General features: G+C 38.3%; 2 protein-coding genes, 1 long non-coding RNA gene and 1 pseudogene across 3 annotated transcripts; 1 reads left to right on the forward strand and 3 right to left on the reverse strand.

The window, feature by feature from the left end:
- Nucleotides 1-322: 322 nt before the first annotated feature.
- LOC103937927 (PX domain-containing protein EREL1) lies at nt 323-6,292 on the reverse strand. The gene is given in 12 exon segments (XM_009347908.3): nt 323-798; nt 1,165-1,313; nt 1,316-1,361; nt 1,698-1,825; nt 1,828-1,939; nt 2,041-2,205; nt 2,857-3,641; nt 3,752-3,860; nt 4,048-4,134; nt 4,318-4,416; nt 5,036-5,146; nt 5,768-6,292. Coding segments are annotated over 12 exon segments (2,097 nt in total). The 5' UTR covers nt 5,858-6,292; the 3' UTR covers nt 323-582.
- Nucleotides 6,293-9,464: 3,172 nt separating this feature from the next.
- Nucleotides 9,465-11,862, reverse strand: LOC125476650. Its single transcript, XR_007257970.1, has 2 exons — nt 10,124-11,862; nt 9,465-10,011 (listed from the first exon to the last, which is right to left on the reverse strand). It is a non-coding gene; the product is annotated as an uncharacterized LOC125476650 (long non-coding RNA).
- A 366-nt stretch (nt 11,863-12,228) lies between these two features.
- Nucleotides 12,229-12,937, reverse strand: LOC103937926 (annotated as a pseudogene).
- Nucleotides 12,938-14,821: 1,884 nt separating this feature from the next.
- LOC103946718 (protein ECERIFERUM 16) lies at nt 14,822-16,625 on the forward strand. The gene is made up of 2 exons (XM_009357492.3): nt 14,822-14,986; nt 15,287-16,625. Exon 2 carries the CDS (start codon nt 15,297-15,299, stop codon nt 16,173-16,175), a length of 879 nt encoding a protein of 292 aa, XP_009355767.2. The 5' UTR covers nt 14,822-14,986; nt 15,287-15,296; the 3' UTR covers nt 16,176-16,625.
- The last annotated feature ends 990 nt before the right edge of the window (nt 16,626-17,615 follow it).

The raw sequence follows: 17,615 nt of genomic DNA on the forward strand, positions 1-17,615 counted from the left end.
TGGAGTGTCGAAATCATCTCCCTAATTCGTTCACTTGTGTCATGAATACCTAAAGTCGGATATTTTAACAAATCGATGAAGAATTTATGTCACAACCCAGAATGTCAATTTTTAACCGAGGAAAATGAAAGGAAAGCTGCAACTACGATTGCAAAAGGCAGCAGTACCAAAAGACAAACAGCAACATCGTAGGGTTCATGTTTATAAACGAAAGACTGGCATCCGAAAAGTTTGACAAAATTATGATTGGCTTATACGCGCATGCAACGGAAAAGAGCAGAGCTACTTTCAAATTTCTAAGCCAAAACAGAAGAGAAACACGTTTGTCACTAATAATTTCCATTCATCTCTTTCGTTTATTGGTGCCATCGCAGAAAAAAAGAATACAACATTCTGATAAACCAGAGATTGCACAAACTTTCTTGAGACTCGTATATGTGTAACCACAAGCTTGAAGTGTCGTGTAGCAAGAAATACATGAAACAAGAGACGATGCGAGTGGCCAAATTATTCCTTTTTTTTCTTTCTTTTGAAGAAGGACAAAATTTACAATATTCATCCTGACACCTTCCTACTTACTCGTCAGTGAAGTTCGTCTTCAAGGACCTCGTCTTTCATAGATTGGACATCCGTTTTGTGAGCACGACGTATGAGACAGTTCACCTGTTTCCGTAATCTAGCATTTTCTGAAAAAATTTCTGCCAGAATCTTCCTTAACTCATTGTCTGTTGTCCTCGTATCATCATCGAGGTTGTCAACTTCACTAGTAGCTACACCGTCTTGAGCTAAGAGTTGTGCCTGATCAATTATTGCAAAGTTACTTCAGACATGGTTTACGAGAATGGGAACAATGCTTAAGCCAAAAATCAGTATGCTTTAAAGTTACTTCAAACTCAAATGGAATTGCACTACGTCAAATATAGAGCGATTTAGGAAAAGTATAATTTAACGGTTAATATGCTGCCATCCATACGTTACAAATGTTTACAACTGATTGTTGAAGCAAGAAACATATAAACGTGCAGCACATTATGTTTCTCATACAAACAAATTTAATTTTAATTTGTTGAAGATGGGCCAAATTTGGAAGTGTTGTAATGTGACCATATGCCAGAAAATAAAAGTTGGCAAACGAAAGAAACTTGGGAAATAAGTAGAAAGTACCTCTGAAAGTAAGAGACTGATACGGTTGTCTGAAGCATCCAACAATTCTGAAGCCTCTGGTAGAATTGAAGAATCATCAACAGGAAAATTGATATTGCATTCTTGAAGTTGCTGATGAAGAACTTTGCATTCATGCAACAATTTTTTCTAGCAGTTTCTGCAAGCTTGCTCATTTGTTTTTCCTGTTGGCGGAGCTTCTGAAAAATAGAAAAATAAATGAAAACAAGAAAAACATCAAACCTAACTAATAGATTACTCTCTGGCTCGTCAGCTACATATCAATTAAAATTTTAATTTGTTTCTGAAAGCAAGATGAAAATGTGCCATGTTGTTCTATCAATGCATCTGTCTTAGGACCAAAACATAAAGCTTCCAGGGTATTGTGGAATATAAGTGAAGTAATAATCAAAAGGAAGGACGCCAATTATCTGGATCAATAACAGAAAGCAGAACCAATTTAACCCAACAACCTAAGAAGAACTAGTTTGAAAAAGTTAGAATGCAACAATACTATTGGACGAGTGACAAAATACCTCAGCTTCAGATTTCTCCGTCAGTGATTTACTTAGTTCATGCTTCAGTCCTGCTTGAGAATTGCGCAAGGATTTAACTTCTTTAACAAGAACTTTAATATCTGCTTTAGATTTTGCTTCTAGCTCTCATATCGCTTTGACAAATTCTCAAGCTGCTCCTTGTAAGGATCCAACTCCTGCGGCAATATCTCTTTCTCTCGACCAGATGAATCTTTTGTTGACTCTGCACATGACTTCTTGTCCTGGTAGCGTTTGAATATATCGTATAACTATCCAGATCATAAAAAGGATGGCCACAGACTGACCCCAAAAAAATGAAAAGACAAACTTTAAGAACAATAACCTGTTCCGACTTCAACTTCAACTCCATCTCCAATGACTTCCGCCGGAGTTCCTCCATATCCCACTGCATTTTGGTAAACCTTTCCCTCTCAGTTAAAATAGCTTGCTGCAGGTTCTCTTTACTCTTCTGTCTAGTAGTTTCAAGTTCAACTTCCAAATCCTTGACCTGTAGGACCCAATCAATTAGTCTATGAACTCCCTCTGTGAAATCAAATGGTGTACCAATTCTTTCAGCCGACAGACTGTAACTGGATTTTGTCAAAATCTATAACTTCATAAGTGTCACAGCTATTGGGTCTATGTAAAGTAGTTTTTATCAACAATTTATTTGTGCAGCAATTCATAATTAGGTCTATGTAAAGCAAGCATAAAAACTAAGTATACAATTTAAATTTCATGGATTTTCTTTTTCATTGAGGGGGAAAACAAATATTTTTGTCAATTAAGCCTTGGAAATGCAACTGTAAGGGTTTGGCCCCGGAGGTGAGGGCGAGGTAATCGATATATGAAACATGTTAGACACTATGTCACTGCAAAATTACTGGATATTTATTTCATAGTGAAAAGTTTGGAACAAGAATTTATGACAAGCTTCCAAGTGGTCTTGGCACGGGACAAACATTTCTTCCAGGTTATTTATAATGGCTTATTTCTCCTATTAGATATCCTTAAATTGAAAATGTACTTATTTGTGTCCTTTAAAAATGTCATGTTACAAATAACCAAATTAGATACAATCAAGAAGTTCTCCATCCCAAACAAATATAAGTCTAGCAATTGAAATCATGAAGAGCATGGTTAACTTAATTTGACATACCTTTGTTGCAAGGTAATCTTTCACTGCTATTTCTTGATTGAGTCTAGATATTAGATCTTCCATGTCTGTTTTTGCTGTGACTAGTCTTCGCTGCATGGTCAAGAGAACCCTGTTCAATTTGTTTCGCTGATCTAATGGGAGAACTATTTGAGTGCCACCTGAAGGTTGTAACTCTGTGTTGCCCAGCATTTCCATAATGCTTGAAACCTCAGCACCTCCAAGATGGTCAAGAGAACCATCACCAGATGAGTTTGGAACACCAGGGTTGGACATTTCACTACCTCTTAGAGAACTGGCATCACTTCCCACACTTTCATTTGAGAGCTTGCGAGCATGGTTGAATACTTTACTACGCTCTGGCTCAGAGAAAAGTTCCATTCCATTACGAGGTAGAATTGAAGATTTAGAAGCATTTCCATTATATGTATCCTTCCCTACAACATTATTGACATGTCTAGCATTCACTTTATGCTTAGGAAGGCCTTCCAACTCCTCTAGTATTGTTTGTCCCATGAATAGTCCCTCATCAATATTGGTCATGCCATACTTCACAAGCTTTTCTATTGGGCTCGTTAAATCTTCATCCAATACCAGATCTTCGAGACCAATGTCAGAACTGTCATTCCTTCCTAGCCTTGGTGTTCCTAGCTCAGATGTCTCATAAGCAGTATCACTTCCATAATCTGGTGTGATTGATGAACTCCCTACAATGGCAGGTAAGATAGAATAGGAAGGTGATTGAAGCGAACTCGCGTCTGAAGTGTTTTGGCTTGCATCTTGGAATGCTGAAATGTATTATGACAAGGAATTAATACATTAAAACTCTATAAAAGGAATCCGTGTAACAAAAAAAAAGGGTTGTGTCACAGCAGTCATGCACAAGATAGTCACATACAAGACCTAGCTGCAGACTCTAGTTCAAGAAAGGACGCCACTGCAATGCTTCTTGATATATCAATATCCGATAGCAGCTTTGTCATCCAAGCCTCCAACGAACACCTTCTCTGCAACAAAACTGAAACTTCTTAAGAATATTAATCACCCTTTTAGATGTGCACGAGTACACACACGTTTGAAGGTTGAAATTGAATATTACACTTTCCAGTTAAGAGTAATCCCCCCTTGTTAAGAATATGAACTACACTAGAGTGAGTTTGTTGTCCTCCATTGAACGACACTCATGTTACCTACCTCTTCCAACAGTTCCCGGCTCTTCATCCGCAAAAGTCCCTTGGGTGGAGTTGGTGGGAGATTTTTCTTGGGAAATGCCTTTTTAAGCTACAAGTAACAGCCAATAAACAAATATTAAGAATGTCCTTTGATTAGTTTAACAAAGCGATAATCAACAGTGCGTTTCCTAAAGTAGTGCTTAGAGAACAACCAAGTTGTCATTTCATATGAATTACCATACTAACATAAAGTAAATACCTATTTTACAGACAATCCAAAGTCAGTACTTACATCACTAAATAACTTCAGAAAATCATTAAATCTTCTTAACACTCCATGTGTAGTTGTAATACCTTCTGGTGATTGTACACCAACCTCAACCCTGTAGAACTGTCCCTTAAAATGTTATAATAGAACCCATGCAAAAGACTGGTAGTGAACAAATGCAAAATACAATGAGCTTGAAAAAACCATTGCGCATGTAGGTAGTATAAATGTTTATTTCACCAAAAGCTATGATCAATCTATTATCCATATGTTACACAAATCCAACAGAAAAAAAGTTGGATTCATCCAAATAGAAATCTTAATCTTGACTGCCACAAAGAATATCTATATTATAATCGAATGACATCAAGTTTGTCACAATCATAGATTACCAAGTGATTACATTGCATAGTCAGAAACATTTTACTGTAATATAAGGAAGACTTGCTATGTCCCACAAGAAACGACAAGGCACCTACAGGATCACCTTTAACATTCTATTCCCCAAACTGACCATAATAGCAACCAATAACATTGCAGAACCCTAAAGACCATAACGTTCCAATAACATATTTAATTTACTTGTGGACCGAGGCAACAGCAGGAGATACTGAAAGATTCACACATGAAAGTTCAACGATGGATACAGATTTCCTAATTGTACTTAGTCCTAAAAGATAATATAAAACAACATCTAACCCTGGGAATAGATAAACACTGGAGAATCGTTCAATTTGAGTACCACTACGGGATCTGAATTTCTTGACTTTGGAAGGACAACCCACGAAGGAATAGTGACACAATAACTCCATCCTGTGCGAGGATCATGTGGCCAAACTGTGTCCCGTCCATTCTGCAATAGGAATGTCAGCCTTTTGGATTAGGCAGATACCCAATGAGTATTTGTAACAATGATTGGCAATATATTTATATAAAGCCACTGTGGCAGGAAAGAACAATGCAACAAGCTTATCCGCAAATGAGAACAAAAATGCGAATTGTTAATAAAAAAGGTCAAATTTGATCTTTTCATTGAAGAGGTTGCTAATCCGAAAATGTATTTTCTTCTTTCGGTAACATGGTGATTGAAGAGTAGATCCATCTTAACTTCTGCTTGCGGATTATATTTTTATCATTCCTAGTGGTTATACGATCATCTTAAGCCAATCGCGAAAAAAATAAAATTACTTGCTGACAAAGTAAAATCGTAATTTTATAAGGTACAAGTTGCAATTAACAAGAGATTATTAAAGAGTAAAAACAGTTAATGTGAGTGCATGCTGAAACTGAGCTAAACCCTAGGAAGTGAATCTAACCTTCATAACTGATTACGTGATGGATTATACGAAAATCACAATCGAACTAATTATAAATACAAGCTTAAATTAGAAAGTAATGATCTTCAATTACACAATTTTCAAAGTTAGTAACTTGAAATAATTGGAATTGAGAGAAAGAGCGGAAGCAGACGAACCCATTTCCGAGGAGGAGGACTCCAATCCATCCCAAGCGGCAGCGGCGAAGTCCCATCGTGTCTGTGCCTCGGAGGACTCCGTCTCTGCATTTTCCGATCTTCCTATAATGCTCTCTCTCTCTCTCTCTAAAACTCCCTATCTGTTTCTCTCTCTAAGAATCGAAATCGATCATCGCCCACTCTCTCAACAAATGGGGAAAGGCGAGAGAGAGAAAGCTAGGGTTTTGGCGATCGGATCGGCGAACCAGCCGAGGAGAATCGATGCTCGTTCACAAAACATAACGGACAGGTGGCGTCCGCAGAGCCTCCATTGTTTTGCTTCGTCGTCAGTCCAAAAGCGATGGCGTACGTTAGCAGGTGAATGGACTATGCGGCTAACCAGAGCCGGCGGAGGGCGGGCGTTGCGTTGCGTTGCGTGTCACCTCTGCCGCTGTGTAGCAAAAATTCCCAATCGCCAAGTCTTCTCTCTCTTTTCTCCGAGTCTGTCAGTATGCGTTTCCACCGATCCCACGCACTCCCCCTTTTTTCTTTTAATTTAATTTAATTTTAATTGTTTTCTGGAAATTAAAAAAAAAATTTTAATTGTTTTTTTGGGTAATATTAAACAGTCTTACCTAACTGTCTCCATTTGCGGTTGCATTGAGCTTCACGGCGGGGACAGAGAAAGCATCGGACGCCTATTTTGGACCATTTGCTTCGGCATAAAGGTTTGTCCTCATGGGCCTCATGGCCCATAATTACTAGTGGCCCGTATCGCTACACTAGAGTTGGCGAAATTCTGCACAACTTTTGATAACACGATACGAACACGCACAAAAAGTCTGAGTGTTTGGGATTGAGCCTCGACGGTCGTGTTGATAACAGTTGAACCCATTATTATTGCGTTTAAAAAGGAAGGAGACAAGTCTGTAAAACCACAACCGCATTGCTATGTCTAGCTAAAGCCTAAAGTTTTGTGGAGTATTATTTTGATTGAAAGGAGATTCTGAATTTGAAACTTTCGGCATTAAGAAGATTAATATTACTATAACCAACAAGCAGCTCTAGGGGTGGAGCAGGGTTCATTTTGGTTCGATACACACGAATTTTTTCTTTTTAAACGAGTCTGAGTTGGTTCGATTTTATGTACTTTTATTAGTGGAACGGATCTGTTTTCAATCATATGTCGTATAACAAAACAAAGTATAAAATACTCTCTAAATATTTTTGTTACGAAAAAATTACATCTAACAAAATCAAGAGCACCAAATGTTCTTGAGGGACTCTTATGACTCTTTGTTTGAAGAAGTTTGATCGTTGTTTTACTTCTTAGCGTTTGATAGATATGGAATTATGGATTATGGGTTTTATTGTAGACTACTAATAAAATGACAAGTGTCATAACAACTCTTAAACAGTCTGATCGGATTACCCACACATAAAAAATATGGACTTGTTTTTAACAAGCCGGGTCCAACTCGGACCATTTTAAAGATCAAAAATAAAAACCGGATGCTTTTACATAGAGCCGAGTAATAAGTTCTAGATCCACGGCCCAAAGACCCGTATTTCCACCCCTAAGTAGTTAATATTAGGGGTGACTTGTTTTAGATCACGAAACTACGTGTTCGTATGTAGCAATTATCTTATAAGCGTACGTATTTGCAAATTGCTCTTTTGTGAATCGTTTAAGATTAACACTAGTTTGGACCTTTGGGTTGGAGTTCAACTCATCAACCCAGCCGACCGGAGTTGATGGTGTTTCGAACCAACACAATCCAATATACAGGTTTTTGGTTTTTGTGGTTTGGCTAGTTTTATATTGATATGGCTTTATAGCCCAAGTTGAGTCGTTTTCTTTTGATATTTTGATCCCAATAGTGGGCATGGGCTTGTCCATTCTTGGGGTATAGTTTGGTGAAGAAAATGGCTCTATTAAACAACAAATTAGAAGTCCATGGTTTTCAGTTAAGAACAGATTAAAAAAATTGACTTAACACTGAAGACATTACTTATGTAAAATAGGAGAAGCTGAGAATGCGAATCATACCTAATTGTTCATGTATCGATATCATTCTCAAACTTGATGTTATGATCACTTAGAGGCTTGTTTATCTCATACTTGAACAATCAAGGATGACATTCTCATTACTTATACAGTAAATAAACACGTCCTCAACGTATATGTGATAGAGATGAATGATTTTTTCTAGGAGATGAGAAGGGATTAGACATGAGGAAACTTAGCTCTTATTACCATACTATTTTGTGGAGATTAGAAGGGATACCTTTTCTTAACGTGTAATCCGTCTTTTACCTTAAAGTTAGACAAAGTTTCTTCATTTGTTCTTTTAACATACATGAGGTATAGTGAATTATCCAATACAGTATGAGACACTAAACGACAAAAAAGAAAACCACTTAATATGATTGTTGCATTACCAAATCTCATAAAGTTTTTGTGAGCTACTAATTAATCTCTTGTTTGTTGCATTTCCAAATCTCATAAAGTTTCCTAAATAATTAAGTGAGTGCCCTTAAGCGTGCCAAGTCTCTCTTGTTAACCATTAGTTGAACCAATCTCTTGTTTGTGCATGTTGCCAATTGTGTGCATGCTAGCAAGGAAAGGTAAGAGTTGTTTTGTTTAGAACATTTTATTATGCAAATAATTGTGAGATAATTAGTATTAATGCCCTAATCAAAATTTCTATTTTTTATGAAAAAACAAATTTTAAAGTACAACAATACAAGTGAAATAACGTTGTCAAAGTGACAAATAACAAATCCCAAAATATTGTGCATGCTTACCTTTTCTTGTCAACTATAGATGGCAAAAAGAGACCGCCCTTTCACTCTGTCATGTGACTCACCTTTCTTTCCCAAAATGAGATTTTTACACAAGATCCAAAAAAAATCTCAGAGGTTTGGCTATTTTGGGAAGATCAATAATGAATTGAATGGTTTTGATGGAAAGTTTGAATTTTTCACATCTTTTATCGTCATAAGTCAAATATGTGACATTTTTTAATAAAGTAGAGATCAGATATCATTAGGTGGATCAGTCATCCAAAAATTTTCATACACATGTTATTCCAAAGTAATTGTCGAATATGAGAAATTTTTCAACTAAGCAGAGATCGATTTAGTGTTACTAAACAGACTAGTAAAGCAAGAATTTTCATACTTATTCTAATCAAAAGTAATTGTAAAAAATGATTCAATTTTCAACTAAGTAGAGATCGAATGTCACTAAACAGACTGATCTTACACAATTCTTCGTACTCGTATAAATCAAAAGTAAATATGAGGTGGCTTGAGTCATGATAGACTCATTACTGATCTCTAAAAAGAAGAGGAGGCAAGAAAAGACCCCATGTCTCCTGAGCTTCAGCAAAAGGACTTCACACCCTTCTGCAGTGTGTTCAGTTGTTTATGCAATCTAACTCACACGCATTCCTTGCACCGTAGAGAAGTGTGATTGGGATTGACATCCCGGAATCATGGTTCCGTAGCCTTTATTGTTTTACCCTAAACTCTAAATTCTAAACCCTAATGCCCGAGTGGGATGTTTTGGAGTCGTAACTTGGTTATAGACCCAAACGGATAACACTTCTCTTTAGACGTGTAATTTATATAAAATCAAGTGATGACTCGCAAACTTCACTATTGAATGTTAGGATTTATAGTTTAAATCTAAAAGTGTTATTTGCAAACGTAATTATCTGGATAAAAAGGGAAGGTGTTATTTTTATTCATATGTACTTTAACTTTCAACGCTTTACAATGATGTATTATACGCAAAAGTCCGTGAAAAGCACTGAACCCGCGTCCAAAAAGAAAATCAAACATGACAAAAAGTGGATGCCTGGGTAGAGCTACAGACCTAACAGCCTAAAACCAGGCCTAGTATCTGCCCTAAACCGGCCTATTAATAATATCGACCTTCTTATACGGAAAAGGACTCATATTTTTCCCATAGCCCCCATAGGAAGAACATGACAAGGTTGAAGCTGATCATTCAGTGCCTATGGTCTGCCTTGATGAATGTTGCAATCACATAGACATAGGTGCCTTTTTTCTTCAAGAGGAATCAAGCTAGGGAAAAGCACTTTGTAAATGACTCAAAGGCCTATTTTGGTACTATAATACACTGATTAATTTGAGTGTACGCCCGTCGAATTCAAGACTGTTGACCTTTAATTGTGTTGTCGATCAGCCTACTATTCATGTGCAAGTCTTTCTTGTCAAGAATTTGCGGGTTTAATCTGTAGAAAAAATACAAGAATTGCAAGCTTTTAGTCATGAATCTTCATGAAGTTTATTACCAACCCAAAGAAGAAAAAAAATACATAAACTTTGTAGAGAACTTTTGAAAACCTTGCAATTTCACACTCGCGTTTTCTTCTTCTGTACACGTTCATTCTTTTCCTTGATTCTCCATGACTTATTCAATCCAAACCCTATAATAAAAACATGAAAGAGTACACAGGGAGAAAAAGTGAGTGCGGAAATCACAACCCTACAAAGATACATAAGGAGAGAAAAAGGCTAAAACACATCATAAACACAAAAGCGTATGTGTTATATAGAGCTGGAATGAGGATATTCCTGCAAAAGTACTGCAGAAGAAAACCAGTAGCCATGGGAGGGCATAGAAGCTTGAAGGAGACAATCAGAATCTTTTTATGAACAACTCAGATCCTGCTGGTGGTTTTTCACAGCTTTCTTGAACTGTTTCTGTATCTGCATGAAAAATTTCTGCCAGTTTAATTCTTCTGGAAACTGCACAGTTCAAGAAAGCCGTGGAAAATTACAGGGAGGATCATCTGTGTGTGCACTGATTATTTTTAAAGGGAAAGAAACTGATGAGGCATGTAGGAGATTTGATGAATTGGGAGGTTATTTATAGAACAAGATGGTCAGCATTTTCTGATGATCAACCAATCAAATTTCAGCACATCTGCACCAGCACACGATTTGGACCCACCACTTGGCATTGCCATTTTAGCCATTGCTTAAATCAAAAGCAGGGGTTAGGGTCAAAGCGCTTTTGGATGAAGTTTTTGTGATCAATTTTGCAGGTTGAATTTTCAATACCAGATCTCTCTCCATAGCTCTATTTCTATGTGCCATCAGCTAGAAGAGGATGCACGAAAGTGGCATACCTAAAACTTTAGCACTAAATGCAATATCTATTTTTTCCTCATTTCATGCAAAATTTCCACAAAAGGTGGATTTCGCTTTTGCTTGATCAATTTGGCCATTTTAAGAGTTCTTTCGAGAATGCTTCCCGTGGATCTCGTCATGTAGCATATTACTGGTTTCTCTAAAACCTGAAAGTTTAAACAGTATAATTTTTTTTTCACATGGTTTAGACATTACTTATTTAAAATGATTATTCTTTTTCACATGGTTTAAAGTGATTTTCGAGAATGTTTAAAATCATGTTTAATTTTTTTCACATGGTGCTAGTGGTCGTTGACAAGCTTGAATTCTGCTTGTATCCATGTGCAATTTTCATTCTCGTTAGCCTTTCTATTAGGTTGTTTTCCTTGTCAATTAACACGGCTTCCAACTGATTGAAACATACTAATGAAATGGAGTGGAACTAAAAAATCATCACCATCATCACATAGCAAAGAAACATCAAAATCAGACCAAAAATCTAGAGCGTCAAAGTAGTGGCTAAAATAGATAGATGTCTATCCCGGAATTGGATCCTCTCGGAGGCAAAGCCTCGGGATCCTCCTGACCCACTAATACGGGACGTTGGATTTTGATCCAACGGCTAAAATTATTATAACTTTTAGAGGGGCCCTTTGTTTGTAGCTGTTGGATTAAAATTCAACGGTCCATGTCATTGGATCAGGAGGATCCCGAGGATTTGCCTCAGAGAGGATCCAATTCCGTCTACCCCAGTGTCCAGAACAAGCCTCCAATTAAAAACTAAAACGTGCAATCAAAGGCCATTAAATCACAAAACTGATGCAATGAATTCAATATAAATTTGCAAGAAAATTTGAGAGAGGGAAAGAACCATAGAGATGGAGGGAGGGAGAGAGGGAGAGAAAGAGAGAGCACGACTTTGAGAGAGGCAAGCAGAGAGAAGAAGAAGGATCAATACTTGGATTTCAGATGATGGATGAGACGCTGGCTAAGAGATGGATTTGCAAGCGTGCGAGCGGGATTCGCGATCGTGTTGTAGAGCTGCCATTATTGGTGGCGTTGTAGTGTATTCTGTACAGTTGTGAGAAGCCACTCCTAACTTAAAATCTTGGCTTCACCACTAAATTTGGAAAATGGATGCCCATAAAAAGTTAGAAACTAAGACATTGACAATAAAAGTAGCTTCCCGATGTAAGTAATGCTCAGCTACTGAACTAATTAATCTAAACCGTAAATTAGTTTAGCACTCAGCTACCGAACTAATTAATCTAAACCGTAAAAAATATAAAGTAATTAATTTATAAAATAACATGCCATGAGATTTAAAGCATGAGCTAAATCCATTAATTCATAGCACCAAATTACGTCAACAACAACTTTTCATAATTATTCGTATAGGCAAACATGCTTGCCTGTAAATAGGAACAACCATGGCAAAAGAAAGAGCATAAACAACCAACACTAGCAACATTATATTCACACAAGAACAACATTGTACTCCTCACATCAAAGAGTTTGTGATTAGCTCCCAAATCTCATTCACATTTGAAGCCAGGAGGGACTGTTTTCTGGCAGGCACTAACAAGCAAGCTCAAAGCTACTGGCACTTCCAAGTTGACAAGCCCTGCCGCATTAACCTTGATCACAGTGCAGAGGCAAATAGCAGCCTCCAAATCGGTCAACCCTTCAAGCAACGCACAGCAACCACTAGTAGGCGGGCTTCCATTTTGGAGGTTGATAAGTCCTAGAAGGTCCACACATGCCCCTAGCTTCAGTGTGTCCTTTAGGGCAGGTTTCAGCCATAGGCGCGGGCGCTGGAGAGGCTTGGGATTCTTGCATGAGCAGCAAGCAATGGAGAATGTGGATGAGTAGAAAAGGATTGAGAAGATGAGGAGGGTTGCTGAGAGCTGCTTGGTAGAAGGCATGGTTGGAGTGGTTTTTTTAGGGTTATTGGAACTTGGGGTGCCTCATTGAAGGGGAGCGATTGCACTCTATTTTAAAGGCAGATTGCGAGGCTGCTGTTTGAGAAGCTGATTGAGTGGAAGAGAAGTGAAAATGGATGATAATGTACGGCGGAGGTATTTTGTATGTTTGTGGGGGGTGGGGGTGTGGGACTGACAAGTCAAATAATTTGTTTCTTCGTGAATCCACTAGTATCATCTCTGAGATGATTGATTTGCATGAAACGAAAATGCCAAGGCCGATAACTTGTTTAATTTTCAGATTTCTTGTGCCTATTTTCACCGCAACCACTTTTAACACGACAATTTTTCATGGCAATGACATTACATGAATCAGTGATGCATGTTCCATGTACAATGCTTTTCTGGTAACAAATCATATGACCTCTGCAAAATCTTCCCCAGCAAAGGTCTATTTTAAAGGTTTGAAGCTCAACAAAGTACTCTAACTCCATAAGCTCCATTCTGGCAATTTCAACGTGCTAATGTGTTGGTGTAAAAAACCCAATACGAACAATGTACATTGACTGACTTTGGAACGAGCGTGACCACTTGGCCCAACACGTGAATAGCTCATCCTGATATCCTGTCAAAATTAGAGCATTCAACCAAAAAGCAATTGGCAACGAAAACATGACCGAACCCTAAACGAAAAAAAAGCAATGCAATCGCACTAATATGGATCTCAAGGCCTGACACAGATCCTCGAACAAGAGACTACGAACAAAAGCTTTCGGGTTATGAAACAAGTTTAAGCAAGAACTATATTGGGGTGCTGCAGAAAAATTACTACAAGTTATGGTATTTGAAAGCAACTGGAGTGGGATACATCATCATCATTAATGAAATGGATTCCAGCTTGTGGGTGATAAAGATATGGGAAAGGACTTTTGTAATTTGGCGTTTGATTTCCTTGTAATTTTGTTTGGGATCGGGATATTCTTATGCCAATAATTGACAGTAATGTGGTCTAGCTGCGACTTGGATCGTTGGTTCACATGGGATTGGAAAAAATTGTCGGAGGCTGGGGACTACTGCTTTGAGTCATATTGAAGGGTATATAACATGAAAAGAAACGTTCCTTGACAATTGCTCAGGTGAGTTGATCATGTCCTCCACCCCTTTCGCATCAAGCTCAAAGGCAACACCACAAAAGTGGGATATTTTCCGATGTATCGAGTCACAAGACTGTGCATCATATGTCATTATATAATACTTGGTCAAAATTGAAATCCTATTATACATATCTGCCTATTTATAGAATTTCGTGTTTATGACCGAATCGTTCATATTATAAATCACTTTGTGAAGATCATCTTTGCAAAAAAAAAAATCAATTAAAACTAAGATTGTTTAGCAAACCAATTGTAGCAAATAGATGGATGATTCATAATTCTTTTGCCAAGTTCGTCCATATATTCTTATACAGTTCGATGACTAGACAATCTTAATTTTAATTGATTTTTTTTTGTAGAAATGATCTTTATATAGTGATTTATAATATGAACTATTCCGATCATAAATACAAAATTTTGTGAAAAAACCACGATGTTTTTAAAGAGGAGTTCATTCTCTGTTATTGAAGAGCCAAGTCTTTCTTTAAAAAAAGAAAAATCAAGCGGAAAATACCAAATCAAATTCCGGTTGTGGAAAGATGTTGAGCTCTTGCATGACGGCGTGGGTTCGAACTTTGTCGATGGCTAATTTAACATCTAATCTAATAAAATCTATCGTTTGACAAAAAAATTCCGGTTCATGCCTTTTAGGGCCCGTCCAAACTGAATCGGACCGACTAGAGGTTCTTATATTGTTCTCTTCCCAAATATTGAACAAGCCCACTACCTTCCGGTTTTTGAAGCCCACGTGATGCGCAAACCCTTTTTCCACTTGCTACCCAAAAGCCCATGTGGCATGAAGCCGGAAAGAAAGGAAAAAGCCCCTCTTGCGTCTTCCTCATCTCTCCCCCTCTCTGTGCGAAAGTAGAACCTACCAACGATCTCGCGGTCCTCCGCCTCGACCCCCCCTCCGTGTCCGTACAACCTCTTCCGGCGGCCCAAAACCTACAAACCGCTCCTTTACTTGCTCTGTCGACTGCGGCTCTTCTACTCTCCAGGTATTTAAACGTTCCAGATTCCATAACATCCTAAGAATTTGTTATTATCTTTCCTAATTTATTAAGAATTTATCATGCAAAAATTGGAGAAATAGTCCTAAACTAAGACCGAATTGGAGCTTTGGTCCTTAAATTAAAATCGGCGACACTTGTTATCTGAATTCGATTTAATGTGGAGCATCGGTCCTTTTAGCCAATTCCGTTAGTGTTTGCGTCGAAATTGCGCACGCGATATGTTAGATAATAGCAATAGCAACCTCACATTAGTTCATTTTTTTCGCTCTGGTAAATGTAAACCAGTTATCTGGCAATGGACGCCAAGGCTTTAGCAAAATCGAAGAGGGCACACTCCGAGCACCATAGCAAGAAGTACCATCCAAAGCCGAAAGCAAAATCCTCAGCCGTTGGGGGCGGCAAGGGAAATGAGGCTGGAACCGCAAGGAATCCGCTGGGAAAGGAAGTTCAAGAGAAAACTCACCCTACTAAGGGTGCGTCTGCCCTCCCATCAAATTGGGATCGTTACGAGGAAGAGTTAGATTTAGGTTCAGAAGATCCAGTTCCAGCAGCTGATGGTTCGAATCGAGCCTCTGATGTAGTTGTTCCAAAGAGTAAGGGTGCAGACTTTTGTCATCTGATAGATGAGGCGCGGTCTCAGTCTCAGTCAATCGTGTATTTGGATACATTTCCTGGTTTGGAGAATGATCTGCTCGGGGAATGGAATAAGGGGATAGAAACTATGCTTTCGGTCAGGGGGGAGAGCGTTCTATCACGGATTGGAGATGATAATTTTGTTGTGGAGGATAAGAATGCTGCTGCACCTCATGAGGTGTCATTTCTCTCCTTGAATTTGCATTCTCTTGCAGAGCAATTGGAAAAGATTGACTTACCGCAGAGGCTTTTCATTGAAGCGGATCTATTGCCACCGGAGCTGTATGCGGAGCAAACAACATGTGATGAGGAAGTAGCCCGAAGATTGCCTGAAGAATCACCCTGCAGTGATTTTTCGGAGGAGGTTCAGGTTCCTGACCATGATATTGAGATTATGGTATCTGATTCTCCTACTGATCCTAAACTTGGCAATTCGGAGTATGAACACAAATTACCAGAGTCAGAAACACAAGCCAGCGTAAAATCATTTGAGCCATCAACTGCAGAGGCGGACGGAACTGGAACTGGATCTGCTTCTTGATTCATTTGGTGAGACCAAGATAAATGATTCAACTGCTTTCAAGCCTCGTAATACTTTTTCTGTACAAGTAGATGCTTCCCTGATGCCGATTCAACCTCAAAGAAAAGTCCCGGATTCATCTGCTACCATTGATGATGAGCTTGATGAGTTGATAAATGAAACATCGATACTGATTAACCAAGGCGGTCTGTCTCAACCTCAAGAACAAAGGGCTGTCCATGATTTTCAATCATCGTCTATTTCCGGAACAAAGTCTAAAGAAGTGGATGATTTTGATTCTTGGTTGGATACAATTTGATTTCTTTTCGCCTAGAAATACACAGTATGTAACCTTATACATTGTTGTTCCAATCGTTTTACATTTACCTTCTGTTTCAAAACTCCTGTTTTGTTTCACTTTTTCAATTTATAGGTATCGGTTCGGTTACCATACCATATGAACTTTCAAAACTGGCTGTTTGAGCCTTCTTCTTACTACCATACTGTACGGTTACTACCCTTGCAGGCTTGCACCACAAGAAAGGTGCTTTCCTTTTTCAGAAAAAAAAAAAAAAACTTTTCTTTTAACCGTTATTTAGCTGTGACATTAACATCTGTTTCTACGAGCAGACGTAACTTAGTCCAATTGGCACGTTAGTATGCCCATCCTCTTGCGCTTGAGTTTGAATCCCCTCCTTGTAGCTTAAAGAAGTTTAGACTTTCGCTTGTATCATTAAAACGTACTTCTCCCCATAATTTTCCGAGTCAATACGTTTAAGGGTTGAAGAAGCAAAATGAGTTTTAGGCCCTGTTTGGTACACCGTATAAGGCACCGGATAGGACTAATAATACGGTGTACCGTGTTTGGTGATCATTTGGATTAAATAAGCACCGGATTAAATAATCCGGGCCCACCTTTTTTAACCGATGCTTACCTGCTTAGTAATACCGTGCAAATACACGGTACAAATTAGTCGGGCTTCTGGAAAGAGCAGTCTTCCTCGCCATCTCTGCGCTCTCCAGTGCTCTCCAGGTGCTCTTTCTTCCTCTCCAGGCACTCTCTCTTCCTTTCATCCCAGGTTCGTCTTCTCAACTTCTTCTTCTTCGTTTGAATCACAATACTTTTCAGATTTCTTCTTCTAGGATTCCGCCCCTCCCTCTATTCTTCCCCCCCTCCTATTTTTCTTGCAATTTTCTTTCAATTGATTGAATCTAGTTATCATTTTCTCTCTAATTATGCAATTGATTATGTAATTTTGTGTTTTAATTAGAATTTTTGAATTTTAGGGTTTTCTATTGGGGTCGAATTTAGGGTTTGTTGTTGGTGTTGAACTTACAATTTTAACTCTGTGTGTGTGTGTGTCTGTGCTTGCAATGTGCGCAGATAGTGTGTGCAGCGTGTGTGTTTGTGCAGGGTGTGTGTGTGCAGCGATGTGCGCAGATAATGTGTGCAGTGTGTGT

This window comes from the organism of the source record quoted next, unplaced genomic scaffold (genome assembly GCF_019419815.1).
Source record: "Pyrus x bretschneideri cultivar Hongxiangsu unplaced genomic scaffold, Pyrus_bretschneideri_v1 Contig1, whole genome shotgun sequence".
NCBI lineage: Eukaryota > Viridiplantae > Streptophyta > Magnoliopsida > Rosales > Rosaceae > Pyrus > Pyrus x bretschneideri.